At 50.9% G+C, this 20,791-nt stretch overlaps 2 protein-coding genes across 3 annotated transcripts in view; one reads left to right on the top strand and one right to left on the bottom strand.

Annotated features, from left to right (window-relative positions):
• Positions 1-781: 781 nt before the first annotated feature.
• Positions 782-20,791, top strand: part of KIF26B (kinesin family member 26B) — a 474,080-nt gene continuing 454,070 nt past the window's right edge. Inside the window, exons 1-3 of one of the 2 annotated variants that reach the window (XM_047840985.1) lie at positions 782-794; positions 10,129-10,315; positions 11,179-11,580. In XM_047840985.1, coding sequence (XP_047696941.1) covers positions 10,253-10,315; positions 11,179-11,580 — 465 coding nt within the window. In that variant the 5' untranslated portion in view covers positions 782-794; positions 10,129-10,252. Of the gene's footprint in view, positions 795-9,624; positions 10,316-11,178; positions 11,581-20,791 lie in introns of those variants that run through there. The other variant, XM_047840984.1, reaches the window with a different exon arrangement.
• Positions 18,652-19,035, bottom strand: LOC125155552 (60S ribosomal protein L21-like). Its single transcript, XM_047840986.1, has one exon. It carries the CDS (start codon positions 19,033-19,035, stop codon positions 18,652-18,654), a length of 384 nt encoding a protein of 127 aa, XP_047696942.1.

Here is a 20,791-nt window from a genome sequence, read left to right as displayed (position 1 = left end):
TGGGATCTCTTCACCCACCAAGTAAGGGCAACTCTCCAAAGGCCATCTTGTACCCCAGGCACGGCTTCTGTTCTGTGAAACCTGGGTGTTTGCTGTTCCTCCTCCTTCTGAACCTCCTTCTCACTGGAGGGAGTTTTTCTTTCTCTTTCTATGCATTTTTGGTCCTGAGCCAGTATGGAGGCCAGTTGACCCAAAGCTACACAGGGTTTCTTCCACTCGGAATAACAGCCTCTGTTTTTTGTTACTGCTTCTTTAGCTGCCTGTGACTCAGTCTTCAGGGGAAGGGGTCTCACCCACAGGACCTAGCGCACAATAGGCATTTAATGGTCGTCGGTTTTATTCGTGTGCTCTGGGAAGCCCTGCCCCCGACATTGCACCCGGCTGCCTGCTATCGAGCGGAGAGTCAGATCAGCCAACAGGCCGTGGGCCGGGATTTCTCTGGGTGCATCCTCATTCTCCTGGGACTTGGTTTCCTCATTCTTGATGTGGGAGTGAGAAGGCTGCCTCCCTCACAGGTGGCTGCAAGGAATTATAAACCAATAAAGTGATTGCTTGGCATATGGCTGAATGTCAAGGGCAATATAAATGCTTAATCTCATTTATTCAGTAGTAGTTGGGCGGCCACGTGAATGTTGCTGTGGAAACCATAACTCCTGAATTCCCTGATACTTGTCGATGTTGTTGTTTTTAAATGAGGCTTTAAATTTAAATCCTGTGACTTAAATATATGTATTAGAAAAGTAACAAGAAGGATCATGCTTGATCTCAATCACAGCCTTTTTATAAGAAACAGTGTGAGTGGCCGTGGTCTCCCCCACCCAGGAGCATCTGTCCTCCGGTTATTCTCACCGGATCTCTCTTTTTGTTCAAGGTCATGGCTCTATTCATTCATGCATCCACACACCCACGCACCAACCCATCCATCCACCCACCCACCCCCACCCACACACCCACCCATCTACCTCCTCACATCCCCACCCCCAGCCCCACCCCCCCACACCCAGCCATTCACCCACCCATCCACCCACCCACCTATGCCCCTTCCCACATACCAACCCCTCTATCCATCTACCCACCCATCCATCCACCCACCCACCCGCCCATCTATCCATCCATCTACCCACCCACCCACTCATACACTCCCCCCTACCAACATCCCCCCCCACCCATACACCTACCCATCCCTTCACCCACCCACCCACCTTCCCATCTATCCATCCACCCACCCACCCACCCACCCACTCTCTGAGCATCAGTCAGCATACCAACCCACCCGTCCATCCACTGATCCATTCATCCAGAAACACTGCATTGCCAGCTCATGAGTTAGAAATGGGACCAAGCGTGAATGACTCAGAACCAGTGGTTTCACAGCGAAGCCGCAGCCCGGAGAGAATGTCTGGGGCGGCGGGAACACGCGATGCCAGAATGTGTGCAGCCGACGCGAACAAAGGCAGAGGCCACAACAAAAGGAGTGGCTGCTGATGTGAGAGCGGAGGCTTCAGCAGTTCAGAGCAGGACCAGGGGCTCCTCCTGATGGTACCCCGGGCTCAGGCAGCACCCGGCTGGGAGATGCCCACGGAAGGTGCGCTGGTTGGAAACATTGGTCCTGAGTTGAAGCCCTCATTGGAGGAACTCCGGGAATCCCACCCCTCCCGTTTGCTCTCCTCTGAAAACAGGGTCTTCACCTGGCTACCCCCCTCCACCGAGGTCTTTGAAGCTCTTGCCTGAGCCGTGTGTGCCTTTCGGCCCCTTGCCTCCTCGTGGCTGGCTGATGGCTCCCAGTGACTCCTGGTTGCTCCCATGGCTGAGCGGACAGCCCGCTCCTCCTTGCCCTGGCGGTTCCACGCCGAGATCCTTCTGTCACCACTTTTTTTTAAAGCACCCGTTCCCAGTTTGGTTTCCGAGTCCTCAATTCCCACCAGCAGTCAGCCAGTATCGCCTGGTGCCCTCCCCGTTGGGGACCCCTGTTGGGGTCCGCTCTGGTTGATGTGACGATGCCCGCCGTGCCGGGGTTCCTGAAGTGGCACACAGGTGAACCTTCTTCCCGGGGATCCTAGTCCAGAGGGTCGTTGTGGCCGTATCCCTTCAAAATCAAACACCCCCCCCTCCTCCCATGTGCCTTGGGTTGAAAACACTATTTCCACGTGGTTCTTGTCCCACTCACAGGTCTGCAAGCCAGCCTCGACACCTCCTCCTTCCCCCACAGGCCTCCACGTCTCCACGTCGAGCTGGCTGAGTGTTGATGCTCCAGAACAGATTCCTCGTTCCCACTCCATTTTGCCTTTCCTGCCACTTTTTGTTTATTTTTTAATTTTCCTTAATGTGTATTTATTATTGAGAGACAGAGAGAGACAGAGCATGAGCATGGGAGGGGCAGAGGGAGAGGGAGACATAGAATCCGAAGCAGGCCCCAGGCTCTGAGCTGTCAGCACAGAGCCCGACGCGGGGCTCGAACTCACAAACCGCGAGATCGTGACCTGAGCCGAAGTCGGACACTCGACCGACTGAGCCATCCAGGTGTCCCTCCTGCCGCTTTTTAAAAACAGCTTTCTTGGGGCGCCTGGGTGGCGCAGTCGGTTAAGCGTCCGACTTCAGCCAGGTCACGATCTCGCAGTCCGGGAGTTCGAGCCCCGCGTCGGGCTCTGGGCTGGTGGCTCGGAGCCTGGAGCCTGTTTCCGATTCTGTGTCTCCCTCTCTCTCTCTGCCCCTCCCCCGTTCATGCTCTGTCTCTCTCTGTGCCAAAAATAAATAAACGTTGAAAAAAAATTAAAAAAAACATAAAAAAAAATAAAAACAGCTTTCTTGAGATACATTTTACGCATAAGAAAAGTCACCCTGCTCGCATGCACCCTTGTGTTTTTGTTTTCGTAGACGTGCTGGCGGCCGACATCATAAGGCAATTTCCAACAGCCTGTGAGCTCCCTCGGGCCAGCTAATCCCTGCCCCTCCCTGAGCCCCAGCAACCACTGACCTGCTTTCTGTCTCCACTGTTTGCCTTTTCTGAGCATTTCCTATGAATACAATCCTACAGTGGTGTGGTCTCTCGGGTGCTTTCTTCCACTCAGCCCAAGGCTCGTGAGGTGCATCTAGGGGCCAGACTGCGTCAGAACTGCTGGTATTGTTACCGCTCCGTGTTATTCCGTCGTATGGAGATGGCACGTTCCGTGCAACTGACCGTAGACGTTTGGTTGTTTCCGCTTTGGGGCTATGACGAATGATGCTGCTGTGAACTTTCGTGTGCAAGTTTTTGTGCAGACGTATTTTTTTTTTCTTCTCTTGGGTCGATACTTAGGAGTAAGAAATAATGGGCAGGACAGGAATTTGATATTGAACTTTTTGAGAAATTGCCAGACTGTTTTCCAAAGTGGGCACACCGTTTTACGTTTCCACCAGCAATGCACGGGAGTTCCCATTTGTCCATATCCTCAACGATAGTAGTTACTGTGTCCTTTTTCATTTCATTATAGCTGTTCCAGTGGCACCTCATTATGGCTTTTCATTACCATTTCCATGATGACTAATGGTGTGGACCATTATTTCGTGTGCTTATTAGCTATTTGTGCACTTTACAAAAAATTTTTTTTAATGTTTATTTTTGAGAGAGAGAGAGAGAGAGAGGGAGACAGAGTGTGAGCAGGGGAGGGGCAGAGAGGGAGGGAGACACAGAATCCGAAGCAGGCTCCGGGCTCCGAGCTGTCAGCACAGAGCCCGACGCGGGGCTCGAACTCACGAACCGCGAGATCATGACCTGAGCCGAGGCCAGACGCTTAATTGAGCCACCCAGGCGCCCCTATGAAGGCATTTTTAGTGGCTGCATGGTACGCCATGGTCTGATGACAGCGTAAGGTATTAAACCCATCCCCTACAGATGCATGTGTAGGTTATGTCTCTTCCTTCATAATTATAAACAGTGATTCATGGGATGCCGTGATCCCTGTGATAAATGGCGGCATGGTCCGTGGTCGTCACATCTGGTGCCCAGTGTCAGCGGGCTGAGCACTCATTGTCTGATCCTCCTCTCTGACTTTAGTAACTGGCCTTTTTCCACCCCCATCCTGAATGCAAAATGAAAATAACGATAAAACATCTATCACTCCAGCCCCACAAATTCACACCCTTTCTCTGTCTCGGCCCTTATCCACTTTGGACTGAAATCACACTTGGAATTTAGCCCCAAGGATGAAATGATCAGCTATTGAAGTGATCGTCTGAGAGCAGAGAACCTTCTTCCTTAGCTTGCAGGGTAACCACGCTCCTCTGACACTGTCGTAGTGGCCAAGCAGGCCCGTGAAAGTTACCAGCTTGCTGATGACTCCTTGGCAGCGCACACGTGATCATATGGCCCCCGGGACACCAGTAGATCAAATGCAAATATTGTTTGCATATTCATCAAGAGACCACATGGACAGTGCAAGCTGCTTTAGTTTATCTTTCAAGGAGAAACTCAGCTGCCTCTGGCACGTGCACGGCCCTGGCTCTACGGGCATGTCTGTGCCTGAACCGATATGGAAGTTATGTCGAAAGAAAAATATCAAAGAGGAGTGGACTCTGTTACCTGTCGCCCTCTGCTTAGCATTTAGAAGTTGCCAGCCTGATTGTGTTTTTCTTTTTCTCTTTTTTAATTTTTTAAAACATTTACTTATTTTTGCAAGACAGAGAGGGACAGAGCATGAGCAGGGGAGGGGCAGAGAGAGAGGGAGACACAGAATCCGAAGCAGGCTCCAGGCTCTGAGCTGTCAGCACAGAGCCTGATACGGGGCTCAAACTCACGAACTGTGAGATCATGACCTGAGCTGAAGTCGGACGCTCAACTGACTGAGCCACCCAGGCGCCCCAACAAAGAGTCTATTTAAAGGCACAGGAGAGTGGCCAGAAGTAGGCAGCCACCAGTGGGGAGTCAAGGGTTCAGCACCTGAAAGAAAGTTTCTATGGGTCTGGCCCAGTCTGCTGGCCACAGTGGCCATATCACTCCAGGAGAAAGCCAGTCTTGCTGGTGTGAGGCCTGGCCTGGTGGAGTTAAGGGCTGTTGCTAGAAAGGGAGAAGGAAAATCTTGGAAAGGAGAGAGGCAGCCCTAAAACCTGCAATTTCCCCAAGTCCTTAGCTTGTGAATTCTCTATACATGGGCGAACTATCCAGGGGAAAACAGCATCTGGAAGCTGAAAGGATTGATTTCACCGTAGGGGAGCAGATCTTGGAATGTAAGTTAGAGGGTCTGGCAAACACTTTGGCCTTTTTACAGAAACCCCAGAAGCGCCACACTTAAATTTTTTTTTAATGTTTATTTATATTAGAGAGAGAGAGAGACAGGGGAGGGACAGAGAGAGGGAGACACAGAAGCCGAAGCAGGCCCCAGGCTCTGAGCGGTCAGCACAGAGCCCAGTGAGGGGCTCGAACTCATGAACTGTGAGACCATGATCTGAGCTGAAGTTGGATGCTTAACGGACTGAGCCCCCCAGGTGCCCCAGAAGCACCACACTTTAGAGGTAAGGAACAAGTCTCAGGACCAAGGAATTTTTCTTAGCTATCAGGGCATAACCGACATAGAACCAGTCTAACAAAACATAAAGCCAGGTTGCTACAAGTTTAAGGTGATCCATCACTAGAGGAACTGCCTGCTGCTTGAACAAAATCAATACTCTCCAAAGGAAAAGAACAGAATCTAGCATTTTTACGATGTGATGTTCACCATATTTGGCATGCAGTTAAAATTTACTGGATATTGGATACGAAAAGAAACAGGAAGATGTGGTTCGGAGTCAAGAGAAAAACCAGTCGATAGAAACTGACCCCCCAAATGAGCCAGATGTTGGAATCAGCAGACGAGAAACTTGAAGCTGCTATTCGAACTGTGTTCAAGGATTTGAAAGAAAAAGAAGCAGATAAATGGAAATTATATTACGTATGTATGTAGGTATTACAAAGTACAATATGTGAAAGGAAGAATTTACTGGACAGCCTTAACAGAGAGTGCTTAAGCAGAAGCAATCGGTGCAATTAATACAGGATGGACAAAAATTCCAGATTGGAGAATTGACGGGTAAGGGCAGCACTAATAAACAGAACCTTAGGAACTTATGAGACAGTTCAACTAGTGCAATGATACACATGTAATTGGAGTCCAGAAGGAGAGGAAAGAGAGAATGGGGCAGAGAGTAAGTTATAAAGAACGGCTGAAATTACCCCAGATTTGGTGAAAGACTTCTACATCAACTTATAGGTCCTAGCAATTCAGCAAAGCTTAACCAGGATAAGTACAGAGAGAGCCACATGTAGGAGCATCATCGCCAAATTGTTGAAAATCAGTGGTAAAGAGAAATGTCCAGAGCATCCATAGGAAAAGGACATATTACATACAGGGGAAATTCCTATAGAATTACCGCTGATCTCCAGTCAGAAGCAAAAAAGGCTTGAAAGCAATGAACAACATCTTTAAAGGACTGCAAACAAACAAACAACAACAAAAACACAAAAAAGTTATCAACCAAGAATTCTATGTCCAGTTAAACTATTCTTCAAACACAAAACATGAAAAAACGACATTTTTGGATAAGCAGAAGCCGAGAGAACTTGTCACCAGGAGACTCTCAATACAAGAAATGCTAAAGGAAGTTCTTTAGTCTTAAGGGAAATGATCCAGTTGAAAAGTTGGCTGTGCAGGAAAAAAATGAAGAGTCCCAGAAATGGTAAAACTGTGTAAGTAGAAAAAAAATTGAGTTTCACCAAAAAATTAGAGGTTGTTTAAAATAAAATTGAGGGGCGCCTGGGTGGCGCAGTCGGTTAAGCGTCCGACTTCAGCCAGGTCACGATCTCGCAGTCCGTGGGTTCGAGCCCCGCGTCAGGCTCTGGGCTGATGGCTCAGAGCCTGGAGCCTATTTCCGATTCTGTGTCTCCCTCTCTCTCTGCCCCTCCCCCGTTCATGCTCTGTCTCTCTCTGTCCCATAAATAAATAAACGTTGAAAAAAAATTTTTTTTAATAAAATTGATAAGATTATATTGCGGGTTTTATAATGTATGTAGATATAGAATACTGTAAACCCTTGGTGTGCGAGCATAATTCATTCCAGAAACATGCTTGTAATCCAAAGCACTTGTATATCAAAGTGAATTTCAAGAACCATTGGCTCATCTGTGATCATGTGACGTTGAGCATCACATATTACTCATATTGCAAGACATCGCTCATTTATTAAGTTAAAATTTATTAGAAATGTTTGCTGATCTTGAAGAACACTCACGGAACAAGTGACTCGCAATCCAAGGTTTTAGTGTATCTCAAAACAGCACAAAAGAGGGAGGTAAAATGGAATTTACTCTTGCAAATATCTTCCATATTAAGTAGAGTGGCACGATGTTAACTCTCAGTGCCCGTGATAAATTAAAGATTCACACTACAATCATTAGAGCTAAAAAAAAAAAAAAAGGCCAAGAGACAGATGAAAGTGGAATGCTAAAAAATATTCAATTAACAAAGAGAAGGCAGGAGAGGCAGAGGAATGAAAAACAGAGTACAGACCCGTACCCAACAACATGACGCTCAAAAACTTTTACGCAAAGACAAAAGCCAAATACAAAAGAGTAAATATCGCCTGGATTCTATGAACACAAAGTTCAAGATCAGGCAAAGCTAATCTACGGTGATGGCAATCAGAGCAGTGCCTGTGTATGAGGGGTGGGAACGGCCTGGGGAGAGGCAGGGGAGAACTTTGTGGAGTAACAGGAGTTCATACCTTGATCGAGGTGGTGGCTTCTCTGGGAGTATATATTTACCAAAGTTCCCAGAATCGTACACTTAAGATTTGTGTATGATTTCAAGAAGATTTCACTGTACGTAAAGGTTACTTACATCCCTTTTTTAAAGCCTGGAACCAAACTCTCCTGCCGCCTCCCGTTGTCAACTGTGATCAACAGAGGGCGCTCTGAGCTCACCAAACACGCTTTGGGGACCCGGCTACTTGGGGATGCAAATCAGACCAGCTCTGGTCTCCTCCGTCTTCAAGGTGGATCTCGCAGCTCCCCAACAGTTCTGCCTCGACACCCCACCTCCCCAGCACCCCCACCCCCCGCCACCGCGGCCTCACGGGCTGCTCCATTTCACCGGGCCGCACGCTGCTGTTCCACTGGTGGCGCAGCGCGTAGCTAGCTAATGGCGATGCCGTTTCCCGCGGCACCTCCGCGGAATACAGATGTGCCTGGGAGCTGGCGTGTGCCGCCTGGAGGCGTACCTGCCCCCCTAAGGTCCTCTCTCGATGTGATCGCTTTTAAATTGGAAGCAGGAACGTAATGGAAACTTCCACACGGTTCTCGACATCTTCATTTTGACCTTCTTACCTCGCTTTGGTGGCTGTGAAATCTTCCCACGCCAGGGCTGGGGCGGGAGGGGGCGGGTGGGTGGATGGCAGCGGGAGCGAGGCACAGAAGGAATTTTCCCCCAGGAAGGCGGGAGGGGCGTTGCACCCCAGAAGGTTGTCTTCCTTGCCCCCCTCCCTATCTCAGAAGGAAGCCAGCGACTGGAAAGCCCCAAACGTCCTTTGCGCCCTCGCCCACCCCCAGGCCGGTGTCTCTGGGCGCGGAGATGCCATTACACCTCACGTGATCCCCGCACTGGGCCGGTCCCTCTCGAGGCGTCTCGCGGGGTGTTAATTAAAGGTCACAACAAAACAGACCTGCCGGCTCACCGGGAGAAATGTCCTCTCGGGAAATGAAAAATGACACCCTGGAGCAGCCACGTGTGGAGCCTGGCATACGCCGGTTTCCTGCGCTCCCGCGCGCTGCGCCGGGGGCCGCGGGGGATCGGACAGGGGGCGGTGGCTGGGTGCTCCCGGGGCTCCGCGGGCCCCAGGCGCGGGCGGCAAAGGAAGGAGGGGTGCCGAGGGGACCGAGCGGGGCGCGGCGCGGCGAGGCCAGCCCGCACACACACCCCCCGCTTCCAGGCCCGCGAGGCTCGCGCTGCGCGTGTGCACCGCGGCGAATCCCTCAGTTTCCCCTGCTCTGCGGCGGCCGGCCAGATCCGGGCTCACCTGGGCGGGCCCCGGGCGGCTCCTCACGTCGCAGATTGGGGCGCGCGCGGGCGGAGGTGGGGGGACAAGCCCCCCCCCCTCCCGGGTCGTCCGGCTGCTGTTGGGAGGGTGACCCCGGGCCGGCCGGGGGTCGGTAGGGCAATCCCAGAAAAGGTTTGCAGGGCAGGTCTAGGAGAACAAAGGGCGGGGGTGGGGGGGTGGGGAGGAGGACCCGGCATGTTTGCGGACTTGTTTGTGACTCAGTCCCTTTTACACGGCGTTTCAAAGGCAGAACTGCAAGCCTCGCCAGGAAGAGAAAGAACTTGGGGGCGGGGAGGCTCGGCGCATTTCGGTCCAGCCCTCTCGCTCGGCGCTGCCCCTGCGCGCCGGGCTCGCGCGGCGGCGCTTCCTTAAGGGCCCCCGGCCGCGGGCCGCTCTCCAGTAACTTCCCCGCGAGGGGCGAGATTTACGACCCCCGCCCCCCGGCGCGCACCGTCAGGCGGGCGCGCCGCCACATAAAATGGATCCCGGCCGGCGCGGCGGCGGCAGCCAGGCGGCGGGCTCGCGGGCGGCGGGGCGGCCGTTCCCGAGGCTCCGCGCTGCGCCCGGGCGCACACGCGCGCGCTGACCGCGGCGGCGCCCGGGCCACGCCGCGCCGCCTCTCCCAGCCCTCGCGCAACTGTCAGGCCGAGCGGGGCCGGCGGATATTGGCTCCGCGACGCGCCGAGGCTCCTCCCCGAGTCTGGATCTTTATATTTTGGGAGAATTTCTTTGAACTCAGTTACCGAGCTCCGGGAAGGAGACAAGTTCCCACAGCCGGCGCGCCCCGCGGAGGCGCGGCGCGGCGGGGCTCACCCGCCTTCCCCGCGGCGGCGGGTGCCTGATCGCTCCCCACCTCGCATCCCTCGTGGAGGAAAACGGACTCCCTTGGCTGGGGAGAAATGCCAGGGATCTGGATGTGACCGTGAAAAGAGAACGTGTGACTGGAGGAGGCAGAAGAGGAGGAGGAAAAGCATTATTGGAAGAGAAGAATAAACCAGCCACTCCAACCCGTTCTGCAAATTAGTGCTATTACTTCTGGGGTCCATTGCTTTGATTCTTTCCTTCCCCCCACCCCAAATTAAGGAGCCTTGACTTGAGGGCCAAGAGCCAGCCCCCCCGACAACTGGGGGGGGGTACCCTTCTGGGTCGGAAGACCTTTTGGATGTAGTGTTGGTGGAACATTTAGACACTCTCTTCTGGAAAGGCCACCATGAATTCGGTAGCGGGGAATAAAGAGAGGCTTGCGGTCTCCACCAGGGGCAAGAAATACGGGGTAAGTTGCGACGGCTACGATGCGGAGGCGCGTTAGCAGAGCCCCCTCGGCCGGGGTCCCCCTTAACCGGCGCCGTGCGGCCGCGCAAGGCGGCCCCTAGTTCTCCTGCTGCTGCAGAGGCGCCTCCGCCAGGCTGTGCGTGCGCGGAGGCGGGCCCGCCGGCGAGGACGCCCGCACACTAGCCTCACCCTCGGAATTTTGTCTTCCCGTTCCTTTCCATCCCCGCACCCCTAACTTTTGCGGCATTCGTGCACTTCCAGGCAGAGTTAAGCCGAATGTGTGTGTGTGTGTGGGGGGGGGGGGTTGTCCATGAATCCTCAGCCATTCCTCGGGATCATTTCCCTGGAGCCGGGAGAACCTTCCGTTTACCTCCAGGATCCGGAGGGCTGTACCCGGAATGAATAAAAATCCAGAAGCCCCCCACCCCCACCCGCCCCGGGCGTAGCGTCTTCCAGGAACTTGAACGTGGGTTCTTTTGGGGATGGGTGTCGGGTTCGAAAGCGCGGGGGTGCCGACTGTATGGGTTCCCCCCGCAGAAACCATGGAAAGCCCCCGAGCGAGCCCTCTCCAGCCGAGCGGAGGAGGAGTCCGCCGGCGCCCGGGAACCCGCGCAGGGGCACCTGGGGTGGGGGGGACCCACTTAAGGACGATTCATGGGGCAGATGGAGGCAGATTCGGCCGCAGGGCTCGGAGCGGTCTCGGACGCACTCGGCCGGGCCCTCGGGGGCGCGCGGATCTCCGGGCCGGCGCGCGCGGGGCAGGGCGGGGGGAGGTCGCCCCCAGCCCGGCCCGACCCCACCCCACCCCGGGGACGCGGGAGCCCGCCGCCCTGCGGCCCCTGACTCTGCACGTCTCCCCCGCAGGTGAATGAAGTGTGCTCGCCCACCAAGCCCGCGGCGCCCTTCTCCCCCGAGAGCTGGTACCGGAAAGCATACGAGGAGTCGCGCGCCGGGAACCGGCCCACCCCCGAGGGCGCGGGTTCGGCGCTCGGCTCGTCGGGGACCCCGTCCCCCGGCTCGGGCACCTCGTCCCCGAGCTCCTTCACAGGCTCCCCGGGCCCCGCCTCCCCGGGCATTGGCACCAGCTCGCCGGGCTCCCTGGGCGGCTCGCCGGGCTTCGGCACGGGCTCCCCGGGCTCGGGCAGCGGCGGCGGTTCCTCCCCCGGCTCGGACCGCGGCGTCTGGTGCGAGAACTGCAACGCCCGCCTGGTGGAGCTGAAGAGGCAGGCGTTGAAGCTGCTGCTCCCGGGGCCCTTCCCGGGCAAGGTGAGCCCGCGCGGGGGCAGGCGGGAGGGCGGCCCCGGGGCCGGGAGGCCGGGCGGACCGCGGTGGGGGGGGGGACACCCCACGCCTCTCCCTCGCCAGGGCGTCCGCGGGGCACGGAGCCGGGAGGGGCGCCCGCGGTTTGAGGCCTCTCGCTCCACTGGGTATGCCCCGGGTTACGGGTCCTGCAGCCCTCCGCTCGAGTCCCCTCGCCGTGCTCCCCGAACCCGCCGGGACCTCGGGGCGCCTTCGCCAGAGACCCTGTTCCCGCGTGCCGCCAAGCCTGGCGACGCCGGGTGCGGGGGGAGGGGAGGACAGCCGACCCCGGCTCCTGGGGGGGTTTCCTCTCTGCAGTCCTCCCCCCACTCTCTCCGGCTCATCGGATCCCTCCCTCCCCCCGCCACCCGTGACCCTCACCAAAAGCCCGCGGGAGTGGTAAAAGCAAGCCGGTATTTAGGGGTCGGCGTACCCCACTGTTGATCGTGGGCCCCTAGTTCCCAGGATCACAGAAACAGAAACACCCCCTCGAAGGCCAGCTTTTGCCCCCTCGCTTTCCGCGAGTCGGCCCGAGGAAGGTGAAGGGGCGGGGGCCCCTGGGAACCCGGCCGCCTCCAGGCCCGCCCCTGCCGCGAGCACGTTGTCCCCTCCATGGCAACGCCGCGGCGTGGTGCGCGCAGGAGCCCCCGGAGTGCAACACAATGCAATTGTGTTTGCACTGTTGGGTCCAAGTACTATCAAATGATAATATTTACTCTTCCGCTTCAAAGAGTTTTTATCAGTGGTTGGAGAGCACTGTCGATAAAACAGTGACTAGCTGTGGGGATTTCTGACACTGCCCAGTGGCGTTTTCTGATGTGTATTTCTGGGACTTTGGAAACGAACTACCGTGATTTCGAGTGGTGGAAGTTTAGCGGCAACTCCATCTGCCTGCCTCATTGGTTTCATACGCAAGGGTTAAGTTAAGCAAATACCCACAGAAGTTGTAAAATTTTACATGTGGAAAATTACCACCAAGAGAATTGGGTTTATGAATCCCGCATTCATCTCAAGAATAATTAACCTGTGGATTGTTGTCAGTATGCCATTTTTTTTTTTTTTTTTTTTTTTTTTTTTTTTTGTATCTTGGTAATAAATCTGGCCAGGCACCCTGCGAACAAATCTCAGGAAATCTGAAAGCGGATTTTATACTTGCATTCTGTATGCTCCAATTTAACACTACTTGGTCACTCACAGGTTTATTTATTTGCTCTTTTGATCATTTATCAATAGTCCCTGATTTCCTGCCACATTCAAGGCACTGTGTTAGCAAGGCCCTGAATAACAGGTACCTACAGCCCTTGTCCACATGGAGTTTGCGTTCTAACGGATGATACATTCAACCACGAAATGCACAATTCAGAATTTATTCCCATTTGCGGTAAGTGCCGCAAAGGAAGAGGGTGGGGCGCTGTGAGATGGTCCAACCAGACTAGACCATCTGATGCATTTTGAAAAACCTCGGTTCTCCAAGGTATCATCCTATATTTGGCAATCCTAGTAAGTTACAGTCTACCGAAGTATTCTAGAACATTCTTGAGGACCTGTTCTTACAATAGTTGTTTGTGGTGTTGTTTGAGTGCTCCTGTGTGCAAAGGTAAATCCAAATAGACCCTTTCTATAAATATGGAGGAAGGGAAGGAAATCAGTAGGGAGGAGAAACATGTTGAAGTTCAAATGTATCCGTCACGTTTTGTGGAGTCATGTGACAAAGTCGAGTTTTGGTTTTATTGAGGCACCTGGAAAATTCATTCCCAGGGTTACCAGAGGCAGTTCAATATATTTGTCAATTTTATTTACCTGATGAAATGAAAGTGATCCTGGGGAACTGATCATTGGATTTCCTGAATCTCAGTGCTCTGTGCCACCTTACGGTGACCCAGGCATGTCTGAGGAAGAGCGGTCGATCACGGGGAGAGTCACACAGGATCACTGTAAGGCACACATCAATATCATACAATGCCACCGTTGCCTGGAGTTTCGTATGTGACATAGTGCGGTGAAACATGACGTTTGGTACAGGGGGTGTGCAAGACTTAGCCAGAAACCACAGCGATCTGGATTGCCTTATTTTTTTTAATTTTTTAAAATCTTTGAGAGAGACAGAGAAAAAGTGCGAGCGGGGTTGGAACAGAGGGAGAGGGAGACACATTCTGAAGCAGGCTCCAGGTGTGGGGCTGGAACTCAGGAAACGTGAGATCATGACCTGAGCCGAAGTCGGACGCTCAACCGACTGAGCCACCCAGGCGCCCCTGGACTGCTTCATTGTTAATCATGAGGTATAGGGCCTCAGCTTGTTGGCCTAAATGATAAATTTAGTTCTATTTTTCTTTTTTAATAAGCATTGGTACCCTCATAGGAGGTACAATTTCCATTGTGCTGTTTAAGTTGCAATGTTTTAAGTAGCCCTCAGATACCAAAAGAGCTAAGTTTCATTGCACCAAGAGATGTCATCGTGACTCCAACATGCAGTTTGCCCTGGAGAGTAAGAGTCTGGAAGATAAAGGCATGTTTTTGAGGGATAATTAGCAAAAATCATCATGGTAATTAAGTTGCTTAGCTGTATTTGGAAAATATTTTCTTGATAAGAATACTAAACTCTACTAAGTGGTATTAAAAGTCTCCTCAGTGGCTGTTTAAAAATCAGAGGGAGAAGAGCACATTCAGGAATCTTACTGTTTTAGGACGGATTTGGATTTAGTTCTTTCTCTACCACTGATTCATTTCGTGACATCGAGTAAATCCGTTGGTGTCTGTGTTTTATTTTATTAAAAAAATGTTTTTATATGTTTGTTTATTGTTGAGAGACCGAGAGAGACAGAGCATTGGCATGGGAGGGCAAGTGAGAGGGGGAGACACAGAATCCGAAGCAGGCTCCAGGCTCCGGGCCATCGGCACAGAACCCGATGATGCGGGCCTCGAACTCACAAACCGTGAGATCATGACCTGAGCCGAAGTCGGACGCTCAACCGACTGAGCCACCCAGGCGCCCCCATTTTTGTCCGTATTTTAAACTTTCCTTGGAGAAAGACGTGAGGGTTGATGATTGTCACTCAGCCAAGATACCGTTAGATTTAGGGTTGACATATTTAGGGATTTTCGCACGAAACATTTTCCACTTTCGTTTGCTGGTTTCGTGAGTACATTCTCCAAATATCCTCCAGCTGGGTGGGTTCTCACCCTGTGCCCGCTGGTAGGTAGCAAGCCCTACTGAATCCCCCCAGTTTTGTGCCCAGGACAGTTGGTTAAGGAGGGGAGGTAAGGTGCCGGCGAGCCCAACAGGGGTGTCTGGCTGGCCCCACGAGTTCGACAGTGGCTCTGGTGGCCTGAGGAGTGACCACCGTATTCTGAGTATTCTTAGGAGTCACGTGGCCACAGGGGAACAAGGCTCCGTGGCACCAGGCACCGCGATCTGGAGATTTCTAGCTCAGGTAACTGGGTGGGTGGGGTTGGTGTTCACCTAGGCAGGAACAGGGGGAGGGGCCGATTCGGGTGGAGCTCAAAGAGAGCGGTGATAACGGGTTTGGTTTTCCATGCACCGAGTTTGAGGTTTCTGGAAAGAGACAGAGTAGAGGCCGGTGTAGGACTGAAGGGGACTCTGGCGTGTAGAAACGGCAACCGGGAGCTCCAGCCACCGTTCGCGACGCTCTGGGTTTGTCCTTTCAAATAACGACTTACCTGGCTGAGCAAAGATTTGTGCCCGGTGACAGACCGTAAAACATTTGGATTGACTTTTATTACTTCAGTCAGTAAAAAAAAAAAAAAAAAAGTACTTCCTGGGTTTATATCATGTCTTTTCCAGGGCTGGGAAGCAGAAGTGGTCCGATAAAACAGAGCGTAGATGTGCAAAGCTACAGATTTGTTGGGATTGTCAGTAAAAACAGTCCTTTTGCGCGTCGTAGTGTTCCAGTGAGCAAATATAAAGCCATTTCGTATCTACTGTCTTTCCTGTTTTACACACAGTCGAGGCACCAAGCAGAAATAGGGGCCAAGGAATGAATCTCCCATTTTGGGGCTATCCGAGATCGTTCTGATAACGGAGACAGAACTTTTGAATTGACAGTGGAAACCCTAAGAAACATCAGCCCCAAAGAATTCCCTGGAGTAAGCAGAAATGTTCCAGGTTGGCAAAAGGGTATCAGACATCTGTTCATTTCCATATCAATACAAGGAAATCTTTTATGTAAAAAAAAAGGTCCAGAATCACATTCCTATCTGATTTTTTTTTTTTTTCTCAGCCAAGTATTCTGGGTCCATTTAGGCCCCAGAAATATCAGGAAGATTAGCCAGACACACTGAGAAGGGTGGCCAGGAATCACAGAGATGAAAGAAAGGAATGTGTCATAGGGGTTTAAAAACACCAAACGTAGACTCTAAATAGCCAGAGCCCAAGGAAGTCTAGACTTGGGGAATATGTGTGTGTGTGTGTGTGTGTGTGTGTTTTCCTAGCTCCAAAACGGGTACGAAAAAACTATTTAAAAGTTCCTCCAGAAGCCGTGGTATGATTCTTTATAAATAGATACGGAACGTATTACATTTTAAACACGTATGAATTCTGAGAGCTGTGTATCTGAAATCTTTGAAGAACACGTGGCTCTTTTCAGAAAATGTTATTGGAGTCTTTTCCATCTGAGAAATATTTTAGATACGAGATCAGCTAATAGGTAACATCACTGAGGAAAAAGTCCTGTAGCATTTATCATTAAAACGTGTCTGAGACATTTTAGGGATTCTGAAAACATTCCCAGTAGAGACACGTGAACGGTGATCTCTTCCTTAAGGCTTAGCAAGCTATGGAATAATGGCATTTCATTCTGCCAGCCTTTTAATTGTGAACCAACACGGTCAGTTTTTATAGTGACTTAATTCACTTTGTAAAAACCCCTGGGCTGTAGTAATTTCTTCCACACTCACTGCACGTAGGATTATTGCATTAGAAATGTGATTTTTAAATGGCTGAGGCTAGTAATTTGTCAGCATTTGGAAGGATCAAGTCAATAAACTTGAGGCAACATCAGTTGCTCTCTGGCATATCACAGATTGTGTCATTCATTGGCTGATACTAATGGTGATGCTTACTGTCCTTGGGGTGTGCTGGGTGCTCTACCCCGATATACCCCTCCCCCACATCCATCTACCAAATCTATAGCAAAACAAAGATGAACCCGATTTCCTTACCCTGGAAGTCCAAGTGATCCACGTGGTTCAGATCACAAACCGAAGCATGAGTAAAGATGCCAGGAATGGAGAAATCCAAGGAAGCTCCCCCCCCCCCCCGCCCCGCCCCACCAAATCCCTTGGGTTTTTGTTGGTTCAACTGCCCCAGTGGGAGACACCCCCCCTCCCCCCGCCTGGGGATTATTTTCATTAGTTATTTATTATTGTGATTATTTTTCCCGGGCTCCCAGATGGTAACATCGCTTTTAGGCTCTGGGGGCAGCGGGTGGTGGGAAAAATACGTGGGGCTGTGGGGATTCGGAGCTGCGTAATTTTCTTGGCTGGAGTGTACCGCAGGGGGACAAAGGACTTCCTCATATTCATAACCGTTCAGTTGAGACTGTTGCCTGTCCCTTCTGAGAACACCCGGTTGGAGGGCCCTGCACTGACCTTCTGGGAGGAAGAGCTCTTCAGGGGGACGTCTCCGCACCACCTCAGTAAGGCTGCCAGAGTTCAACTCTGTTCCGTCCCGGCAAAGATTGCAAGTTGGCTGGCGTCTGTCAGGGTTCACGGTCTCTTTTCAGGGATGCAAACCGCTTTCCTTTTGGCTGTCTTGAGTCACAGGCTGACCATAGCATCTTTTCTTTAACCACCACCCCCCTCCTTTTTTTTTTTGTTTTGTTTTGTTTTTTAAGCCTCCTGTATCGTCTTCCTGTGGCAAAGCAGCCCTGTTCAGATGGGTTCCCACTGACCTTTCATACTTAGACCAGTTAGAGATCTCTTAAAGTGCATTTACGAAGGTGCCCGAGGACCTGGAATAAACCCGTATCCCTAAGTTACTTCAAAAATGTTGATCAAAATAGTAAATCAGTCTGTATCTGTCATTCTGCTTACCCACCGCCTGTGGGATGCTCCGGGACCCATCTGAGAAAGTTGGATGTCAAGTTCATGGTTACAAAGGCTGTCTGTCTGTCCAGCACGTCCAGCTTTCAGAGGAATCCGCCTTTGTTTTTGTTGAGTGTTTGTATGCTTTCCTTTTTAAAATTTAGATATCAGATCCACTGGGAGGTTACTTTGGTGTATAATGGAAGGTATAGATCAATTTTATCTTTTTCTAAATGTCTATCCAGGTGTCAGCAGACCCTTTATTAAAACATCCATCTTCCACCCACTGATCTGAGACACCGTCATTGTCATAAAACAAATTTTCAGTTGCACTTGGTCTGTTTATGGACCTGCTGCCATGTTCTGTTTATCTGGTTCTTCGTGTGCCAGTTCCGCACTCTTTTAAATATAGAATCTTTGTAGTAAGTTTTAATATTTGGTAGGGCTCGCCCTCCCTCTCCCAAACAGTGCCTTTCCTTTCTGGGAGTTTCCTGGTTACTCCTCATGTTTTCCTGTATGCACTTTATTTTTTTAATTTTTAAAAAATGTTTATTTGTTTTTGAGAGAGAGGGGGAGAGAGAGAGTGAGCGAGCAGGCGTGCACAAGCTGGGGAGGGGCAGAGAGAGAGAGAGACACACACAGAATCCGAAGCAGGCTCCGGGCTCTGAGCTGTGAGGACAGAGCCTGACGCGGGGCTCGAACTCACGAACCGTGAGCTTAATGACCTGAGCTGAAGTTAGACGTTTAACCAACTGAACCACCCAGGTCCCCCCCGCCACCATATGAACTTTAAAATCAGCTTGCCTAACTCCAAAAAAATATTTATTTTAATTGGGACCATGCTAAGTTTATATGTTAACCTGGGGGGTATTTGGTATCTTTTTTTTTTTTTTTTTTTTTTTACAGTCTTGGAGTCTTTTTTTTTTTTTTTTTACACTTATGCCATGAATCCATAGGGAATGGGTTCCAACAGCTCAGGCTCCTTCCCGGTGGTTCTCACAAAGTGTGCTCTCTGGGTGGGGCAGGGTGGCCCTTCAGCTGAACCCAAGTACCTTTCTCCTTGGCTTCCTTCTGTCTCTGACCGTTTTCCTTCACACGCTTCAGGAACCTATCTCGGCCCCTTGAGCGCTTAATGTGCTCAACACGTACATTAATTCTCTTAGCGAGAATCTTGCCCTTCACTTGTTTGTTTCCAACAGTGACAACAGCATGCCGGGTGACGTCGTAGACTCTCCCAGTTTTGCCTTGGTGACATTTGTGGGGCATTCCTTTTTCAACAATGCCCATTCCCTTGATGTCCACAATATCGCCTTTCTTGTAGATTCGCATGTATGTTGCCAAAGGAACAACTCCATGTTTTCTAAAAGGCCTAGAGAACATCTAGCGGGCACCTCTCCTCTTTCCCTTTGTGTTGGTCGTTTTGGCAAATTACTGGAAGATGGCAGTTCTGGCCGAAAGGCAGTATTTGGTACCTTTATGATGTTGAATCTTTCCCAAGAACAGGAAGTGTCATTCCATTTGAACAAGTCTGCTTTTCAGCAATTTATTTTTTTTTTTTTAATTTTTTTTTCAACGTTTTTTATTTATTTTTGGGACAGAGAGAGACAGAGCATGGACGGGGGAGGGGCAGAGAGAGAGGGAGACACAGAATCGGAAACAGGCTCCAGGCTCCGAGCCATCAGCCCAGAGCCTGACGCGGGGCTCGAACTCCCGGACCTCGAGATCGTGACCTGGCTGAAGTCGGACGCTTAACCGACTGCGCCACCCAGGCGCCCCTCAGCAATTTAATTAGTCAGTCAATTAATGAATTAAGAGGGGGGCGGGGCAGAGGGAGAGGGAGAAAACTTAAGCAGGTTCCATGCCCATTGCAGAGCCCCGCGCGGGGCTCAATCCCGTGACCCTGGGCTCGTGACCTGAGCTGAAATCAAGAGTTAGGCGCACAATCTACTGAGCCACTCCGGTGCCCCACTTTTCAGCAGTTTTTAAAGGTTTTTTTTTTCTCTTGTAGACTTTGTGCATTTCTTGTTAAATTTGCCCTTAGATATTATATCTTTTATTGCTGTTACAAATGAACATCTTCTCTTCTAATTGAGGCTTGTTTACGTATAAGCAGGATATTGATTTATATGTTAACTTTACATCCTGTTGCTTTATTAAACTCTTTAGATGTGTTTCTCAGTTTTTAAAACTGGTATTCTTGGGATTTTGAAAGCACTTATCTTAGAAAAGTAGAGATATTGTTAGTCTTTTCCTTTGCTGTTTGTATCTCTTTAATGGTTGTCGGTTCTTTGTTACATTGATTCACGCCCCCAGTACAGTATTCAGTGGTAGCAGATACGATGGGAATGTGTATGGTTTTTCCCATTAAGATACTGGCTTTTGTTTTATTTTAGTTTTTTAAACTGAAAAATTTAATTTTTTAATGTTTATTTATTTGGGGACAGAGAGAGAGAGAGAGAGAAAGAATGAGTGAGGGAGGGACAGAGAGAGAGGGAGACAGAGAATCCAGGCGGGCTCCAACCTGTCTTCGCAGAACCCAACACAAGAGTCAGACGCTTAACCGACTGAGCTACCCAGGCACCTTCCCCCCTTTTTAAGAATATTTATTTATTTATTTATCTTGAGAGAGAGAGAGAGAGATGTTGGCTTTTGAACTAAGGTGTACGTATGGTTTTACAAACTAAGGAAGTACCCAATTCTCATTTGATTTAGGAATGGGCCCTATGTTTTGCCAAATGTGTTTTCAGGCTTTAGGGAGGTTGATCATACGATTTTTCTCCTTCAATCTATTTTTTTTAATCAAAAATTAAAAAAAAAATTATTTACTTTTGAGAGAGAGTGAGAGACAGAGAGTATAGGTGGGGATAGGGCTTTTGTTATTGTGGGTCTGATTTTTGAGAAAGGTTGTGGATAACAAAACTGCTTTGGGCTCTGTGGAGCTTGAAGCGGGATGCTCCCATGGGTCCCAGGAGCCTTCAGAGCTAGAGACGTGAGTCTGGGAGACGTTGGCTCGGGGAGGGTGGTGGGATCCCCAGAGGGCGAGCTCTCCCTGGAGGATGTTAGAACACAGAGCTGTGGGACCCACGGACATTGACGGCACAGACAGCCTGAGGAGCCGGGAAGAGAGATCAAGGAG

Source organism: Prionailurus viverrinus, chromosome F1 (assembly GCF_022837055.1).
Source record: "Prionailurus viverrinus isolate Anna chromosome F1, UM_Priviv_1.0, whole genome shotgun sequence".
NCBI classification, from domain to species: Eukaryota; Metazoa; Chordata; class Mammalia; order Carnivora; family Felidae; genus Prionailurus; species Prionailurus viverrinus.
This window is presented reverse-complemented; position numbering and strand designations above follow the sequence as displayed.

What these genes read in the sequence shown, in the direction of transcription:
- LOC125155552 (XM_047840986.1), bottom strand. Translation starts at nt 19,035, where the DNA reads ATGTTCTCTAGGCCTTTTAGAAAACATGGAGTTGTTCCTTTGGCAACA.